The 19,411-nt window shown below is 37.1% G+C and overlaps 2 protein-coding genes across 2 annotated transcripts in view; one reads left to right on the plus strand and one right to left on the minus strand.

The window, feature by feature from the left end:
• LOC137993358 (snRNA-activating protein complex subunit 3-like) overlaps positions 1-10,463 on the minus strand; it is a 23,053-nt gene extending 12,590 nt beyond the window's left edge. The window contains exons 1-4 of the mRNA XM_068839150.1: positions 10,252-10,463; positions 6,780-6,795; positions 6,099-6,181; positions 386-449 (exon numbers count right to left, since the gene is read on the minus strand). Of these exons, the coding sequence (XP_068695251.1) occupies positions 386-449; positions 6,099-6,181; positions 6,780-6,795; positions 10,252-10,433 (345 nt within the window). The 5' untranslated portion in view covers positions 10,434-10,463. The remainder of the gene's footprint in view (positions 1-385; positions 450-6,098; positions 6,182-6,779; positions 6,796-10,251) is intronic.
• Positions 10,464-10,528: 65 nt separating this feature from the next.
• LOC137993357 (BTB/POZ domain-containing protein 2-like) lies at positions 10,529-13,832 on the plus strand. Its single transcript, XM_068839149.1, has 2 exons — positions 10,529-11,410; positions 12,282-13,832. Exons 1-2 carry the CDS (start codon positions 10,755-10,757, stop codon positions 12,934-12,936), a joined length of 1,311 nt encoding a protein of 436 aa, XP_068695250.1. The 5' UTR covers positions 10,529-10,754; the 3' UTR covers positions 12,937-13,832.
• Positions 13,833-19,411: the final 5,579 nt, after the last annotated feature.

A 19,411-nucleotide genomic window follows, 5' to 3' on the forward strand; every position in this document is an offset into this window, starting at 1 on the left:
TTCGAGTTACAGAGGGTAAAAGGGCAGTAAATGTATGACAGAAATCAATCCTAGGGGAAATCGATTTTGGTTCAAGTTAGTGTGAGGTTCGAGCTAGCAAGGGTTCAAGTAATCGGGAGTCAAGTGTAGCATAACAGAGCCATAGAATCACTGTAGACCTTATACAATGCATCTTAGGAGAATACACAGGAACTAAATCAAGCTATTTGACAGGAAGAGTGGGAGGAGGAAATTCCTTGCTGTATAAAATTGCAGCCATTTTATTGCCTACAGCTGAAATAAATTAAACCTAATATCAATACCCAAAGTGAGTGCTAATTACCTTGGCGTGAAAGTCAGAAAAAAAATCAGACCACTAAATGCCTCATAATGTTTTAAAACAAACCTTCACTAAATAATTCACTTCTTTTCTGCGTGAAGTAAGTTGTCCATGTCTCTCTTTAAACAACCTTGGAGGGAAAAAAAAATCACTTTTAACGTCAAAAGAGACAATGAACTGATGCTGATTTTATTCTGTCATCCTAATGATCTCACATTCAGATGTCTTGAAGGTTGTGAGGGCCATGGAAACTCCAAATCCTAATCAGTCTCATCCACAACCACCACAAAAAAGATCTGTAGGAAGTTGACTTATAATAAGCACAGTCACGCAAAAATCTTTCCACATGGAAATTTGTTTCATTTCTCGCCTGAAGTTGGGTGATAAATTGCTTACTCCAAAAATGAAAAAAAATTGGGGGGTCACTGACTTTGTGGTAAAAGTTAAGAATCCGATCCCACCAACGCGTCGGCCAACATGCCGGCCCACGCGTCGGTCAACACACCACCAACACACTACCGACATGTCGGCCAACACACTACCGATGCGTGGGCCGACACTACCAACACGTTGATCGAAACACTACCGACACTTTGGAAGAAAAAGGCAAGGGAAAAGGCCTTAATTTTGATAGATGGGTCATCATAACAAGATGTAGCCTCATCTGCTTATCCGTCCCAAATAATAAAAATAATGTGTTAGAGTGAAGGCTTCTGTGCATAGAAATATGAGTGTTTTTTTTTTAGATAATTGCATGCCGCTAGGGATGTTGTAAACAATATACATTAATCTTCCAAGTGCTGCCCGTTGTAACCACTTCCAGAATTCAGGACAACAGGGAAGAAAATTTAAACAAAAGATAACTTCCTACATTGTGATTTTCTTCACTTCATCATATTTTGTAGATTGTAAGAAGAGTAAGTGATTCATGCCTTAAAAAATAGGGGTAACCAATGATCTAAATGAGTAAAATCAAGCTCTTGGAAAATTTGTTTTGTCAAGTTTTTGCATAACCTGTAAGGGAAGGACTGGAACTTAAGGAAAAGAACTTCAAACTAAGGAGTTCGTAAGATAATAAAAACACAACAAAACCTAGCCCCATTAAATTTACACAACGTCACTGACTAAAACTAACCTTCCTAGAGTTTTCAAAACTTTTAGCCACTACTCGATTAGCTACCTTTTCCAGACCTTTTCCCACTCTCGGTCCTTTCTCTTTAACATTTCATGATGAATTGGAAATAAACATGCCATTCTCTTGCTGGCCTGGAAATTTTTCCCCGGCGTTTTCATTTCCATAGGTTGCTTAAGCATGTATGTTTTTGAGACATTTTGCATGCCAGGACAGTGGTGTCTCCCATATTTTTATACGAATCATCTCTAATGGAGAAAAGATACTTAGCAATGTAAATGTGGTTGTGTGAAGACGCGTTAAAAGGGAGAACTGCTCACTTCCGGTTGCCATCTGTGTCACAAAACGCACATGCTTAAACACGAAGACACACTATAAAACTATATTTACACTGTAAGGCGTGGTGCCTTAGGCGTGCAAGTGATTTACGAGTCAACTGTGGACACAACCAAGATCTGTGATAATTTGTGCAATAAAAAAAGCCCCTTTATGGCAATGTGTCTGTAATATGTCATAACATGTTATCTGTTGTTCATTTTTTAATACACAGTCCTTTTTTCTAATGCTACAAGTATTTTTAGGGCTTCTGTCTTTGTGCTGCTATTTGTTGATCACTGTCTTGGATAATTATCGGTAATCAGTCTTGCTTGAATGAATTCAAACAAAAGCAGAGAGTGAAACAACCCCTTTTATAGTGTATCTTCATGTTTAAGCTCTCTAATATCTTAACTAATGCTTGAAGTACATATATTGAGTGACATATTACAGTCACGTTACCTGCACAGTAAAAGTTATGCACAAACAATTAGCGCGAATATCCTAAATGTTTAGAGCATTAATGAGCTTTCTGTTCTGACAAAGTGCTAATGCTTGAAATAGCAGCCTCTAAATCTTCCCTATGGTGGTTTAAGTTTACCTTGATCACAATATTAATTTTGTTTGATGGAAACAAATTTTTGTTATTTCATCCCCCACTGATACAGCACTGCAGTTTCTTTCTGATTAGAAATTATAACCCCTTTGTAACGATGATGACAACAATTTATAATCAAGTCATGCACTTGATTAAAAACTGAACTGGTCTACTTGTTGGGCAGACAATAAATCAAATCACATCACATCTGAATGCTGACCAAATACGGAATGTCAGTTTTTTTTGTGACAGGAGAAAACTGGAGTGCCCAGAGAAAAACCGGGGTACAGGAACCAAAAAACTCCAGCTACACAAAACATCTTGTCCGGCCAGTCTGAGAATACAAATAGATCCTTGATCGCATTGGTTGAAGACAAGTTTCTTTCACCACTGCACCAGCCTACTCTGCCTGCCTACCCAAGATCACAATAATATTTACATGATGTTATTATTAAAATTATAATACATATAAATGGCAAAGAATAATAATTATTGAAAGGAACTAGACTAAGTAACAATATTAATGGTAATCTGAATACTCCTAGAAGGAGCTTTTAACTACCCGGTAAGTTACATGTTCTTTCTTTTCTTTATTTATTTCACAGCAAAGAAGCAAATTACAAGTATGCAAATACTAACTATGACACCAAAAATGAGTATGCTGTTGGAAACCCACAAAACAGGAATGAACTTCCCTAACAAGTGCAGGCTACGAAAAAAAAAGAATAATAATAATAGTACTAATTAAATAAATAAAAATTAATTAATTAATTAATTAATTAAAAAGTTAAAAAAAAATGTAAGATCAGTCATGGCGATCGATCTGAAGACAAAACAACTTTAACTCTTGTTTGAACTTAGAGACCGAGTCACCTTTTTTAACACATATAGGTAACTTATTCCATGAACGTACAGCTCTAGGAAAAAAAGAGTACTTGAATGTGTCAGTTCTAGCATAAATAATTTTAAACATTAGTTCAGTATTTCTTAAATTATAAGATTCATGTTCGAGTTCATAAAATTGTAGATAACCAGACACATCAAGGTCATATTGGCCGTGTACACATTTAAATAGGAAAAGCAAATCCAAGTAAATTCTTCTCGAAGAAAGTGACATGAGGCCAGTTTTCAATAAACGATCAGAATGTGATGACTTGCTTCCAACCATAAGTTTGGTAGCACGACGCTGTACACCTAATCATATTGCTTAAATAGGCCTGATGGGGAGACCAGTCTTGTGAAGCATAGTCAAGATGAGGTCTAACAAGATGAATATAAAGCTTTTTGATAACATCAGTGTTAGCGTGGGTTCCACAAGTTCTTCTAATTAGTCGTAGCACTCTATTAGCTTTATTTACTTTGTTTACAATGTGATCATGCCAGGAGAGCTTACTATTAACTAAAACACCCAAGTCTTTCTCACATGCAGATTTAGATAATAATAAATTGCCTCCAAGTAAATATGTTTCTAACGGCTTTTGCTTTTTCATGAGACTAAGATGTTTACATTTGGGGAGGCGCTGTGGCCTCATGGTTAGTGCGCTCGACTCCGGATCGAGTGGTCCGGGTTCGGGGCCTGGCCGGGGACATTGTGTTGTGTTCTTGGGCAAGACACTTTACTCTCACGGTGCCTCTCTCCACCCAGGTGTATAAATGGGTACCGGCGTAATGCTGGGGGTAACCCTGTGATGGACTAGCATCCCATCCAGGGGGGAGTATAAATACTCCTAGTCGCTTCATGCTACTGAAACCGGAGATAAGCGTCGGCCTGATGAGCCTTCTGGCTCTTAAGCAGAGACTTTTTGAGATGTTTACATTTAGAGACATTACAAGACATTCCCCATAACTCACTCCAATCTACAATTGTATTGAGGTCAGACTGAAGAATTGCTTGGTTAGCTGGATCAAGCAATTTCCTATAACATTTAGCATCATCTGCATAAAGGGGGATACTTGTGTCAGTACTGATATCATCAGCAATGTCATTTATAAAAATGAGGAAAAGGAGAGGGCCTGTAATGGATCCCTGTGGAACACCAGAAGGGACATATCTCCAGTCAGAAGCAAATCCATCAATCACAGTTCTGTGTCGTCTGTTAGCAAGATAACTCCTTAACCATGCCAAGAGTGGATCCCTCACACCAACCATTTCTAATTTATACAGCAGTTTTTCATGAGGAACTTTATCGAAGGCTTTAGCCATGTTAAGATAAATTATATCAGTGTGGATACCATCATCGAGCGGTTTGGCCATTGTGTGAGCAAATTGTAGGAGCTGCGTAATACATGATCTCTGTTTCCTAAATCCGTGCTGTTGGGAGTACAAGAATCCTGAGACATGTTGGTATAATCTTGTGTGAACTTGTCTTTCTAAAACTTTAGATAGTATGGGTAATAAAGCGATACCACGGTAATTTGAGACAACATCTTTCTGGTCAGATTTAAAAACAGGGGTAAGATTACAATCCTTCCATTTACTTGGGAAAATTCCATCATTTAGGGATTTATTAAAGATATAGGTAATAGAGTTACTAATTTCAGGTGCCTGATTCTTTAGAAGTAGAGGGGGTATTCCATCAGGACCAGGACTCTTTGAAGGATTAAGATGAAGCAGAGTAGTCAAGACATCAGATGTAATAAGACATCAGTGTAATATGAGATAAGCACTCACCAACAGAAACTTTTGCATGGCAACCAGGTGGAGGAGGTTCATTATCAACATGATTAAAAACTGAGTGAAAATAGTTGTTAAATAAGTTAGCTTTGTCAGTAGGATTGATTACAGGATCTGCATCAGATAAGTCTCTTCTAATGGCTGGAGGGAGTCTACGAGACTTAGTTTTACAGCTATAAAAGTTCCAAAACCTCTTTGGGTTCGACTCAACTTTGTCAGCCAAGTTCTTAATAAAGTGTTGTACTTAAGTCGGATGAGTTTCTTTACATCCTTTCTTAATGACTTGAATTTATCAATGTACACTTGATCTTTTTCTTTGAGGGCTTTACGACTCATTTTATCCTTCTTACGACACAGGGCTTTTACTTATGCGTCAATCCAAGGAGGAACTTGCTTGCCTGAGATTTTCTTCTTGGGGACAAAGTCATCAACCGCTGCCCAGAATAGATCTTCCCAATTTGAAACAATGCTGTTTAGATCATCATCGAGCATAGCAACATGCCAAGGAACATATGACAAAGTTCCTTTAAGCTCTTCGAAGTTTGCTTTTTTGTAATTAAAAACTTCTTTAAGCACTGGTCTAGAGTCGGTAGATGAGAGGCCAATTCTGAAAGAAATGCAATTATGGTCTGACTCCACAACATCCTGATAGGAATATAAATCATCGATGAGATCAGGAACAGTAGTTAGTACCAGGTCCAGAATACTATTGTTACGTATAGGATAAGTGTTTACTTTAATGGGTAAGAAATGCATCGTTTAATAATTCATAGGCATTCCAATAAATAGTCTCTGAGGAAAGAGGTACTTGTTTAATCCAGTCAAAGTTAGGCAAATTGAAATCACCAGCCAAGAATATGTATTATGCATTACATGTATTAAAATTAGCTACGACCTGTCAATTTCTGGCTGAGATAACTACTGCTACGCCACATCACAGGAGCTTGTAGGAGCTACTTTTAGTGACAAGTTTTGTGCAGCACCTACATAGTCTGCCAAGAATAACATGTCAAAATCATTTCATGATTTCTTCACATGCAGCTTCACACGATGTATTTACCTTAATGAATGAAGTGCCACTCCATCAGGAATCTGTTCTTTAAAAATATCCAGTGATTCAAGATTTTCTGTTTCTGCAGGACACTGAAAAAGAGTTAGTATGGTTTATTTGCATGTGAAACGGGTACCTTACTTTATAACTGTCCCTTGGGGGTTCCTCATTGACACAGAAAATCATTTGGCATTAATTAGACAGAGTAACATCTTTAAGTGACCCTTGCACAGTGTAAGAGGCAAGAGGTTGAAGGAGTTACAGTTTTTAAGCAGCTGAGCATGTGGTTGCTGTTAATCCTTTCATGCCTACAGGGATTTCTGATTGACAAGTTAATTCCTCGGCACAAGGGAGAGTAAAATCTATAAGAGCCCTAGCATAAGGGACGCACAGGGTTAATGTTACATCTACCTCTTGTGTCAAGCTGTGTGAGAAGCATGCTCAATTTTCATGAACCTTACTGTCAACTACTAACAAAACATGTCTTTTCAGAAATAGGGATTAGCATTTTCAATTACATGTACTTGAGGAGCAAAGACTATGAATCTTGACGATAGTCACCCTGATTCCCTGGAATTTTGGATACAAGAGATCTTGATATAACTTTTTTGTAGATCCAAAGAGTGATTCAAAGTTCATTATAAAATTATTATTAGGCTTACGTAGAATAAGTAAAAAGAAACTGCATACCTTTAGGTTACTTGGACTAAGAAGGTGGAAGGCAAACATAAACAAGAAAACTTTAGTCAGTTTTGATTAACTATGACAGAAAAAAATATACAATGTACTGGATTAAAGTAAAGTAAACCACTTGTCCTACACATAGAATAAGGAAATCCTGGCTCTCTTAATATTTAGAAAGCTGTTGGTTGAAACTTGGAGTGAACCGCCTTTTCGTCTCTACAGTCGAGTGCGTACTCACATAAATTATGGATACAAGGGATGGGCACTGTCCGTGCAAGAAGAAAAGGCCGTGTATATGTTGTAGTACAATTTGTTCCTTTGGTACAATTTTTATTGAACTGGTACAGAATATATTGAACTGGTACAAAATAGTTTGAACTGGTACAATTTTAATTGTACTGGTTTATTTTTATCAACTGTCTAAAAAAGGGATTTTTGTTTTTTTGGGGTGTAGTTAAAAAACAGGGGCGTGGTTTTTAGAGGGTCTAAAAAAAACATGTTATTTCTTTCTTTTCTTCTACTTTCCTACCCCTCCCTCATCTTCCCCATCACCTGTATGTAACCCCCCTTTCTTTCACAGTTCTAGCCTCCCTTATTTTCCAGGTGGCCCCCCTCTTTGCATACCCTTATGCCCAGTCCCTCTATGACAGACTTTACACAGTATACTAAAGACTTTCTTTTTTACTCACCCGAACTTGAACTCCCTACCTCACAAGCAGATCGTGCAAACTTACCATGATATTTTATAATTAAATATTTTAATATTCATCCCAGGCCACTCTCTGTCCAAATATTTTATTATTCATCACAGGACACTCTCGGTCCAAACTTCAATTCATTCACATTTAGACTTCGCAAGTTTCGTTGGAAGAAAACAGCTCGCAATGCAGTGTGTATCACACGAAATATTTTATCAAAGATAAGATGACTTTAAGCAAAAGCAGATACGAAATACACCACAACTAACCATGTTTATCGAAGATCAATTTTACAATGAAGCAATGGAATACTTGAAAATTCAAAGTGAAAAATCGAGTAGTGATTCGAGAGAAACGGAGGGCAAACTATCTCAATCACAACTAAAGACATTGCAAAGAAACAAAATAATGGACATACCACCAAGGAAAACTGGGCTAAACTTCAGAATACTCTGCCACTTATTTGCATTTCATTGAATAAGAATAGGCTCTATTGTATTAAGTCTCGTTCTTCAAAAGATGCCGCATAGGGGAAACGATAGTGGTTAGCTGTGGCGGGGTATTCTGAAGTTGCTCTGAAAACTGCAAACACCTGACAGAAAAACTGTTATCCCAAAGAATAAACTCTACGACACTCTAATCTTAGCACACCAAAGAACAGCACATAGAGGACGTCAAATCACAAGTAAATGGGAGAATGACAACTATTCAGAAGTAAGCGTTCGACTTGTAAAGTTGTTCGTAAGTTTATGTCCATTGCACGAACAGCAGAAGACTATCACCAGCAAACAAAAAAGCAAGCACAAAAACAACCAAAATTTAAGATTTCGGACATGGTGGCAATAAAAGTAAAAAAAGTAGACAAGATCAACCCTTTTCACCCCAACATGCTCTTGGGTCAAATCATCGAAATTGAAGAGAGTGCAGAATATGTAAGAATTGTGACAGAGTATGGCAAAGTTAACACTCTGATCACACCCTCGCGATTCTATCCTTGTATTGACACTAATGTGAAACTAGACTTCTCTACCAAAACATCTTTTACAGCAGCATGCAAAAAAGCAAGTGGGATATAGATACTATACTACTCATTGAGATATCTTGATATGGAAAAACAAAACAAATTGCTACAAGACACTAATCTCAAAATACTATTATTAATTTATTTTAATGACAAATAGCAAAATTAAATTGTAAGATTTCTGCACTTTATCTCTTGTCTTATTGAAACAGTGACATAATTCATGTATTGCTGTTATAGTCTGCAAAATGAATAATAATATTATTGTACACACAACACAACAAAACTAATCCAAACCTACAACAGCACTGGTACACTCGTGGTAACTTGATGATAAGTCAAAAAGCAATCCTTAGCCCTTGTCACCACATACATGTACACTAAATGAACAGGCTTTAAAGTAAATTCTTAATGTTTATGCTTAGTACAAGTATTTAGGCTTAAATTGTGTAAATTAGTGCTTAAAACCACTCATGTTATTCTTGGTCAAACCAGACTGTTAAGTATTTCCAACAAGTCTTGCTATTTCTGTCCTTCTCAGAATGCTCAGCAAACCTTATTTCAGTAACCTCTTGAACTAAGTAAATGAATGGCAAACAGCTGTTATCAATGAAGTGTGTTCTTTGTGTTCAACAAACATTAAACTATTTTCACTGTTTTTGCACCAGTAAAATTAAAATTGTACCAGTTTAATATATTCTGTACCAGTTCAAAAACAAATTGTACCAAAGTGCAAATTGAACTACAACATATACACAGGGATGCTCGGAATGGCCCTAAATGTGTCCTGGGAGGACCACATGAGAAATTCTGAGCTCTACAGCGACCTCCCCAGGCTGACTGACAAGATCAGGCAAAGACGCATGGGCCTAGCCAGACACTGTGTCAGACAACCGGAACTCGCAGCAAGTGATCTTATATACTGTGGGAGCCAATGCACGGAAGGCGAAATCATGGTCGAGGGTGAAAAACTCTTATAGATGTCCTCAAGAGAGACACAGGGCTCAACAGTCCTGCTGAGGTGTCGTGCAGCGACAGGAGCTTCCCGTGATGGCGTTGGCTGACGTCCTCGATTTGCAATAATAATAATAATAACAACAATAATAATAATAATAATAATAATAATAATAATAATAATAAATAACAAATTCTGGAATGAATTATTATTATTATTATTATTAATATTATTGTTATTATTATTATCATTATTATTGCTATTATCTCATTAGAAAAAAATGCCATGTACATATACTTATTCACACAAAAAATTAAAAAAGAAATCAAATACAACTTGATCAATAATAAGTATCATCATTAAAAAAAAACAATTCATTTCAATTAAAAATTTAAAAAATATATTTTAAGAGATCCTAAAATACGGATAGGGTTTAAGAGGCAGTCATCACCTAACTCCCCTTGTGGAATTTTGTGGAAGGGTGTCCTGGAACCTCTTACGCCTGTGTGTACCGACCTTAAAATCTCAAAAGAAAGCAATGTTCTAATCCAAGTAATAGCAATGTGAAAAGGTTCCTCTTTCTTTTCTGAGAGCTTCTCGGCTAGGCATTTGAGAAAGCAGTTTTAAGCAGTGAGCGGTCACGCAATTGCGTGACAATATGTAAGATGAAGCTGCATTTAGTTCTCATTCTGCAAAAGTATTCTTTTTCGCACACTTTTTTATAGATAAACACCCGCCCCTCGCATTTGATAAAATGTTATTTTCTCTTTACCGCAGCTTGGAGGTGCATTATTCACAGCATACCTACAAACTTCACTCAAATCTGCAATGATCTCCATTGGCACATTCATTTCCACAGCCATATCCGCAAGTACGACTTCTCTTCTTTTCCTTTCGTACGCCTCAGGATCTAGAAACTCGATAAACTGCCGCTTAAACTCCCTTACGGATATCAGAGACGAAGTACATTCACCACGAGTCGCCATATTGGATTCTTCTATCCTTCTAATGATCCTACAAATCTCGTGATTGGACAGAATTAGCTGAGGGAAGAAAAGCCAATCAAAAACCTCTTTTCAATATGTTTTTGAGTGGACAGTACTATTATGGTCTGCTTTCATTGCGGACTGCATGCAAATTTTTCAGAGGTTAATTTGTACAAGTATTGCGCAGTTGTTGTTTGGCAAAAATATTGGATAGTTACGATAGACTTACATGCGACAAGAAATCACTATTACGTTTCTTTGTTTAGCATTTGTCTCCATCAGGTAACTTTCAGAATGTGTGGGGACATCTGACGTAGAGTGATGAGTTCATCTCCGTACAATTGGCAGTCAGAAAGAACTTCAGTACAAGACGCTATCACTTTTCTTTTCAACAACGAAATATTAAGCGATGTACATTTTATGGTGGGAAAAGGCACACAGAGGCGACGAATACCAGCTCATAAGTTTGTACTCGCTGTGAGAAGCGCGGTCTTCGATGCTATGTTCAATGGTGGAATATCAGCTCAATCAGACGAAGTTGAGTTGCCAGACGTCGAATATTTAGCTTTCCTGTCATTACTTCGCTTCTTGTATACCGACAAGGTAGAGATAGGACCAGAAACAGTCATGACGACCCTATACACAGCCAAGAAATATGCGGTACCCGCCTTGGAAAATGCATGTGTTGATTTTTTGAAGAAGAATTTGAGCCCCGACAACGCGTTCATGTTGCTAAGTCAAGCGCGTCTTTTCGACGAGCCTCAATTGGCAGCTTTGTGTCTTGAATGCATTGACAAGAACACTTCAGAGGCCCTTGCAGCCGAAGGTTTTACTGACATTGATTTTGAAACGTTCTGTGTCGTCTTGCAGAGGGACACCTTGTCCATCCGCGAAAACCAGTTATTTTCAGCTGCTTGCCGATGGGCTGAGCATGAATGCCAAAGGAAAAGAATACCTAGCACTTCAGAGAATAAAAGGTTTTGGTTGTTTGATAAATTCATCGCTCATTTTTCTGTTCTTCCGCTGTACACATTCTTTTATTATCCACTTTGACAACTTGTCGAACAAAATAACTGCCCATGAATGTCCCTGGGCGACATACATGTAAATTAGTATTTGCTTTAGGGCCGATTTACACGATACGGTTTTTGTCGCATGCGACAACGGCTTATGACAGCCCCACGACATGGTTTACGATTGTCGTGTTCATCAGGAAAAATGTCGTAGCATTTTAAAACATGTTTTAAAACGCTACGACAATCGTAAGTCATGTCTTACTGTAGGCCTGTCGTGAGCTTGTCGCGTGCGACAAAAATCGCACTGTGTAAAGCGGCCCATGTTGGTCAGCAGTGGCTATTCGTCTGGGACCCGTACACCGACCAAAATTTGCTATTCATACAGGAGTCTTCTTGGAATGATTATTACAGGTTCTAACCCTAACCTTCAACGACGTAGGTTCGGTCAGGAAAGTTCCAATCAATCAGATAAAGTGGAGTTCCACCAACAATCCCATATTTTCGGTACTTAAAATTTCCCTCTGGTTTAGGTTAAAACATGGATTTAAAAAGAGTTGAGTTTCAATCGTTGTGAACGATAGCCGCCTTGAAATACTAAAAATATTATTGATTTCCAGAAGCTGGTTTCCTAAGTCAGTTGGATTCTGTTAACAGCTAGAAGTTAATGATTTGGGATAAATATGATCTCTTTTCGTTTTGCTGAAAGAAAAGAAGTGGTTCCTAAAAAAAGTCAGGTTTAATTGGGTGATTGCTAGTTACTATCCATAGTCAGGCCACCTGAAAATGATATTGAAACATTGTTTTTTTAACATGTCGTGTTGGTTTCTCTCAGAAATGTGCTGTCTAGAGCCTTGTACATGATCCGCTTTCCCTTGATGAGTATTGAAGAGTTTGCAGCCAGTGTGGCACAGTCTGGAATCTTGACAGACAAGGAGGTGGTCAGTTTGTTCCTTCATTTTACGGTCAACCCCAAACCACAAGTGCAGTTCTTGGACCGGCCACGATGCTGTCTCACTGGCAAAGAAAAGGCCATATGTCGCTTTCAGAAGGTAGAGAGTCGTTGGGGCTACAGTGGCACGAGTGACAGAATCCGTTTCAGCTGTAACAGAAGGATTTTTGTGGTGGGGTTTGGCTTGTATGGCTCTATGTATGGTCCAAGTGACTATCAGGTAACAATTCAAATAATTGCAACTGACACCAACAAAATTTGTGGCCATAATGACACAGCATTTAGCAGTGACGGCAGTGATTCTACCTTCCGTGTGATGTTCAAGGAACCAGTGGAGATTCTCTCTGGTGTAAATTACACGGCATCAGCAACCCTGAAGGGTCCAGATTCCCATTATGGCACCTCTGGTGGAAAGAAAATTGTTTATGAAACGGATCAGAAAGAGAAGATCATTTTCCAGTTTTCCTATGCAGCAGGAAATAACAATGGAACATCTGTTGAAGATGGGCAGCTCCCTGAAATAATATTTTACACTTAATTAATGATTTGAATGTCTTAAAGTACTCTGCAGTATGTTTTGAACGTGAAATACTGTGTATCACCTCTATAGTAGAACCACTTGTAATCCAGACAATGTGAGTGGATAGTCTTTGTACTTGTACATGTTTAATGGGCCATTTCCGAATTGCTGTTTGTTTGTTTCGAAGTGAGTCTTGGTGCTCAACTATTGTAAGGGAAATGAGTTTGATTTGCATAAGAATAAGCAACTAAAATCCATTGGAATGGTTGTGCACCAGGACTCGCTTTGAAACTGAGGCATGCAGCTACTCGAAAATGGGCTATTATTTTGACATACATGTATGATACCTAGAAAGTCCTATCACTCCAGCTTTGGAAACTGTCTCAAAAATAATTTCCGTTGATAACATAGGTATCATTCTTAGTTTAAGTTTATATGGCAGAAACTGCAATTGAAAATAATATTCTTAAGGTACATATAGATTAATAGTTTCTAAGGAAGAAACTGGCACTCTGCATATATTACCATAATAATGTGAACATTTCAAGGAAAATGAAATAACACACGTCGTAACATCAGTCGTGTGGTTATGTTCCAAGAGAGGACAAAAAACTTGGTCAAACCTCTTTATAGATTGGGAGAGTGGTATCTGTAGGCAAAACAACCTTTGACATGAAATTTCAAATTATAATGTGGTGTTCTTCAACAGTAAGTAGTGATGAGGTGATGAGCCATCTCAAAACAGCAGAGGCAGAACTCTAGAATACATTTACCAAGCCAGTAATTATCATGTGAATTGCATGTATTGTTATATCTCTTAGTTTGTTTTTTGAAAGGATTCTGTTATGATAAAACAATATTGGCCAGTTGTTTTTGAAGTTGCTGTAATGTGTAATCTTACCTTAAGAGTGAGATATTTGGTGTGCATTGATGTGTTTTTTTTGTGTGGGCAACTACCACATTTCTGTTGGGAAAGTTTGTTGCTTGGGGACTCAAGCTTGAACCGTTCCTGGAAGACTACTTGGGTATTTACTTTCACTTTAAATATTGTTTATGCAAGTTATCATTTTTAGTTGAAAGAAAAGTATTTGAAGTGCAGGCTGCACACGAAATTGAGAAATGATCCTTGCACTTAGCAATTTAAGCAATTGTCTGTTTTAGACACCAGAAAAAACAAACTGACTGTGAAGTTTGACGACTTAAATCCTCTCCGTTCATCAGACAGAGGAAATTGTGACACCCGAAAATGGCCCGAAAAGTATCCGGACTTTCAAGAAACGGGGCCCCTGTTCCGCTAGTGGATTTGGACTCCTTGAGCACATCTGGACCCCTATTCGCAGATTTGAACCCCCTTGAAAATAAGTGTTCTTTTGATTAAGGTAATAAAATTCCTTTGTACTATGCAAAAAACCGCTTGAAAAAAGACTTATTAGATGAGAAATAACATTTTTTCCAAAAGTGTCGAAAATGGCTATTTTTCGCAAAACAGCAAAGGGGGGACCAAGTCAAAATTTTCAAAAATTGTGGTACTCTGATCAAATTTTTACCCCTTCATTTTTTGAGTGTATCACATAGAATTCCATAAAAGAACAACAATGACATTTACCGTTTGCAAATATCTGCATTGGTTCCGGAGATATGTAAGTTTGAAAAATGGGTAAGATATGCAAATGAGATGACTGATGATGTCATACGTTCAACGGAATGTTATAATGAGTATATAAATAGAGCTAACTTGGCCAATTTGCAGCGCAGAACATTGAAACTTGGTAGTCTAATAGTTCTAATGGAAACACACCTATGGCTATAAAAAATTATGTTCCCATGGCAACCCACTCTTTTCCAGTCTCCACCCACTTGATTTCAGTATGTTGTGATTTTTAGCTTGAAAAATGTTAAACAAGGCCACAAACTCGAGCTAACATTATATGCTTGCTGGATCATGCATATGAATGAATTGCTGTTAGCAAATATCAAAATGGAATGCCAAAGGTGGCCAGGAAAGCTTTTAATATGGGGGAGGTCTGGAACCCAGTATGATGTCATGGTAACAGAACTGTTAAGCTCATATTGTGGAGAACATTTAGTAGAATCTTACTCATAGTTTAAAACTCGAATATCTCTGGAACGAAAAGACGTATTTGAAACAAGTAAACAGCGTTTTTTTCTCACGCAGACTACTTGTTTATGTTTAAAAATAGCTTAGATAGGAAAGATGCGATTTTCGTCATAGTACCCCTTTAAGTAACTTCGGAACGCATAAAAAATAAAAAATACAAGTCCTATAATTGCCTAACTAGTATGGAGCGAAACCTTAACTATTATAGATTTGTGCTATGCAAAAGAACGCATGAAAAAAGAGCCATTAGAAGAGAAATAGCAAATTCTCTAAAAGTGTTGAAAATGGCGATTTTTAGCAAAACGGCAAAGGGGGGACCAAGGGAAATTTTTCAAAAATGGCCGATTTTTTAGGCAAAATTTGGAAGGCCAAAAAATAGGAAATAAAAGCCGTATAATAGCCTAATTAGTATGGATGGAAAGCTAAACTATTGAAGATTTGTGCTATGCAAAAAACCGCATGAAAAAACAGCCATTAGAGGAGAAATAGCAAATTCTGTAAAAGTGTTGAAAATGGCGATTTTTAGCAAAACGGCAAAGGGGGGACCAAGGGAAATTTTTCTAAAACAGCCAATTTTTTAGGCAAACTTTGGAAGGCCAAAAAAATAGGAAATACAAGCCGTATAATAGCCTGAATTCTATGGATGGAAAGCTAAACTATTTTAGATTTGTGCTATGCAAAAGAACGCATGAAAAAAGAGCCATTAGAAGAGAAATAGCAAATTCTGTAAAAGGGTTTAAAATGGCCATTTTTCGCAAAACAGCAAAGAGGGAACCAAGGAAAATGTTTCAAAAATGGCCGATTTTTTAGGCAAACTTTGGAACACCAAAAAAATAGGAAATACAAGTATGGATGGAAAGCGAAACTATTGTAGATTTGTGCTATGCAAAAAACTGCATGAAAAAAGAGCCATTGGAGGAGAAATAGCACTTTCTGTAAAAGTGTTGAAAATGGCGATTTTTAGTAAAACGGCAAAGGGGGGACCAAGGGAAATTTTTAAAAAATAGCCCATTTTTTAGGCAAACTTTGGAAGGCCAAAAATTAGGAAATACAAGCCGTATAATAGCCTAATTAGTATGGATGGAAAGCTAAACTATTGTAGATTTGTGCTATGCAAAAAACCGCATGAAAAAATAGCCATTAGAGGAGAAATAACAAATTCTGTAAAAGGGTTTAAAATGGGGATTTTTGGCAAAACAGCAAAGAGGGGACCAAGGGAAATGTTTCAAAAATGGCCGATTTTTTAGGCAAACTTTGGAAGGTCAAAAAAATAGGAAATACAAGCCGTATATTAGCCTAATTAGTATGGATGGAAAGCGAAACTATTGTAGATTTGTGCTATGCAAAAAACCGCACGAAAAAAGAGCCATTAGAAGAGAAATAGCACTTTCTGTAAAAGTGTTGAAAATGGCGATTTGTAGCAAAACGGCAAAGGGGGGACCAAGGGAAATTTTTCAAAAATGGCCGATTTTTTAGGCAAACTTTGGAAGGCCAAAAAAATAGGAAATACAAGCCGTATAATAGCCTAATTAGCATGGATGGAAAGCTAAACTATTGTAGATTTGTGCTATGCAAAAAACCGCATGAAAAAAGAGACATTAGAAGAAAAATAGCACTTTCTTTAAAATTTTGAAAATGGCCATTTTTTAGCAAAACATCAGAGAGGGGACCAAGGGAAATGTTTCAAAAATGGCCGATTTTTTAGGGAAACTTTGGAAGGGCAAAAAAATAGGAAATACAAGCCGTATAATAGCCTAATTAGTATGGATGGAAAGCTAAACTATTGTAGATTTGTGCTATGCAAAAAACCGCATGAAAAAAGAGCCATTAAAGGAGAAATAGCACTTTCTTTAAAAGTGTTGAAATTGGCGACTTTTAGCAAAACGGCAAAGGGGGGACCAAGGGAAATTTTTTAAAAAATGGCCAATTTTTTAGGCAAACTTTGGAAGGCCAAAAAAATAGGAAATACAAGCCGTATAGTAGCCTAATTAGTATGGATGGAAAGCTAAACTATTGTAGATTTGTGCTATGCAAAAAACCGCATGAAAAAAGAGCCATTAGAAGAGATATAGCAAATTCTGTAAAAGGGTTGAAAATGGCGATTTTTGGCAAAACAGCAAAGAGGGGACCAAGGGAAATGTTTCAAAAATGGCCGATTTTTTAGGCAAACTTTGGAAGGCCAAAAAAATAGGAAATACAAGCCGTATAAGAGCCTAATTAGTATGGATGGAAAGCTAATCTATTGTAGATTTATGCTATGCAAAAAACCGTATAAAAAACGAGCCATTAGAGGAGAAATAGCAATTTCTGTAAAAGTGTTGAAAATGGCGATTTTTAGCAAAACGGCAAAGGGGGGACCAAGGGAAATTTTTCAAAAATGGCCGATTTGTTAGGCAAATTTTGGAAGGCCAAAAAAATAGAAAATACAAGCCGTATAATAGCCTAATTAGTACGGATGGAAAGCTAAACTATTGTAGATTTGTGCTATGCAAAAAACCGCATGAAAAAAGAGCCATTAGAAGAGAAATAGCAAATTCTGTAAAAGGGTTGAAAATGGCGATTTTTAGCAAAACAGCATAGAGGGGACCAAGGGAAACTTTTCAAAAATAGCCGATTTTTTAGGCAAACTTTGGAAGGCCAAAAAAATAGGAAATACAAGCCGTATAATAGCCTAATTAGTATGGATGGAAAGCTAAACTATTGTAGATTTGTGCTATGCAAAAAACCGCATGAAAAAAGAGCCATTAGAGGAGAAAAAGCATTTTCTGTAAAAGTGTTGAAAATGGCGATTTTTAGCAAAACGGCAAAGGGGGGACCAAGGGAAATTTTTTGAAAGTGGCCGATTTTTTAGGCAAACGTTGGAAGGCCAAAAAAATAAGAAATACAAGCCGTATAATAGCCTAATTAGTATGGATGGAAAGCTAAACTATTGTAGATTTGTGCTTTGCAAAAAACCGCATGAAAAAAGAGACATTAGAAGATCAAAAGCACTTTCTTTAAAATTTTGAAAATGGTGATTTTTTAGCAAAACATCAGAGAGGGGACCAAGGAAAAGGTTTCAAAAATGGCCGATTTTTTAGGGAAACTTTGGAAGGGCAAAAAAATAGGAAATACAAGCCGTATAATAGCCTAATTAGTATGGATGGAAAGCTAAACTATTGTAGATTTGTGCTATGCAAAAAACCGCATGAAAAAAGAGACATTAGAAGAGAAATAGCAAATTCTGTAAAAGGGTTGAAAATGGCGATTTTTTGCAAAACAGCAAAGAGGGGACCAAGAAAAATATTTCAAAAAAGTGCGATTTTTTAGGCAAACATTGGAAGGCCAAAAAAATAGGAAATACAAGCCGTATAATAGCCAAATTAGTATGGATGGAAAGCTAAACTATTGCAGATTTGTGCTATGCAAAAAACCGCATGAAAAAAGAGCCATTAGAGGAGAAGTAGCAAATTCTGTAAAAGGGTTGAAAATGGCGATTTTTCGCAAAACAGCAAAGAGGGGACCAAGGGAAATGTTTGAAAAATGGCCGATTTTTTAGCGAAAGTTTGAAAGGCCAAAAAAATAAGAAATACAAGCCGTATAATAGCCTAATTAGTATGGATGGAAAGCTAAACTATTGTAGATTTGTGCTGTGCAAAAAACCGCATGAAAAAAGAGCCATCAGAGGAGAAATAGCAAATTCTGTAAAAGGGTTAAAAATGGCGATTTTTCGCAAAACAGCTAAGAGGGGACCAAGGGAAATGTTTCAAAAATGGCCGATTTTTTAGGCAAACTTTGGAAGGCCAAAAAAATAGGAAATACAAGCGGTATAATAGCCTAATTAGTATGGATGGAAAGCTAAACTATTGTAGATTTGTGCTATGCAAAAAACCGCATGAAAAAAGAGACATTAGAAGAGAAATAGCAAATTCTGTAAAAGGGTTGAAAATGGCGATTTTTCGCAAAACAGCAAAGAGGGGACCAAGGGAAATTTTTCAAAAATGGCCGATTTTTTAGGCAAACTTTGCAAGGCCAAAAAAGTAGGAAATACAAGCCGTATAATAGCCTAATTAGTATGGATGGAAAGCTAAACTATTGTAGATTTGTGCTATGCAAAAAACCGCATGAAAAAAGAGCCATTAGAAGAGAAATAGCAAATTCTGTAAAAGGGTTGAAAATGGCGATTTTTCGCAAAACAGCAAAGAGGGAACCAAGGAAAATGTTTCAAAAATGGCCGATTTTTTAGGCAAACTTTGGAACACCAAAAAAATAGGAAATACAAGTATGGATGGAAAGCGAAACTATTGTAGATTTGTGCTATGCAAAAAACTGCATGAAAAAAGAGCCATTGGAGGAGAAATAGCACTTTCTGTAAAAGTGTTGAAAATGGAGATT

Source organism: Montipora foliosa, chromosome 2 (genome assembly GCF_036669935.1).
Source record: "Montipora foliosa isolate CH-2021 chromosome 2, ASM3666993v2, whole genome shotgun sequence".
Taxonomy (NCBI): domain Eukaryota; kingdom Metazoa; phylum Cnidaria; class Anthozoa; order Scleractinia; family Acroporidae; genus Montipora; species Montipora foliosa.

Coding starts and splice junctions, on each gene's coding strand:
- LOC137993357 (XM_068839149.1), top strand. CDS start 10,755: ATGAGTTCATCTCCGTACAATTGGCAGTCAGAAAGAACTTCAGTACAA. Junction 11,411..12,281: donor AGCACTTCAGAGAATAAAAG/GTTTTGGTTGTT, acceptor GGTTTCTCTCAG/AAATGTGCTGTCTAGAGCCT.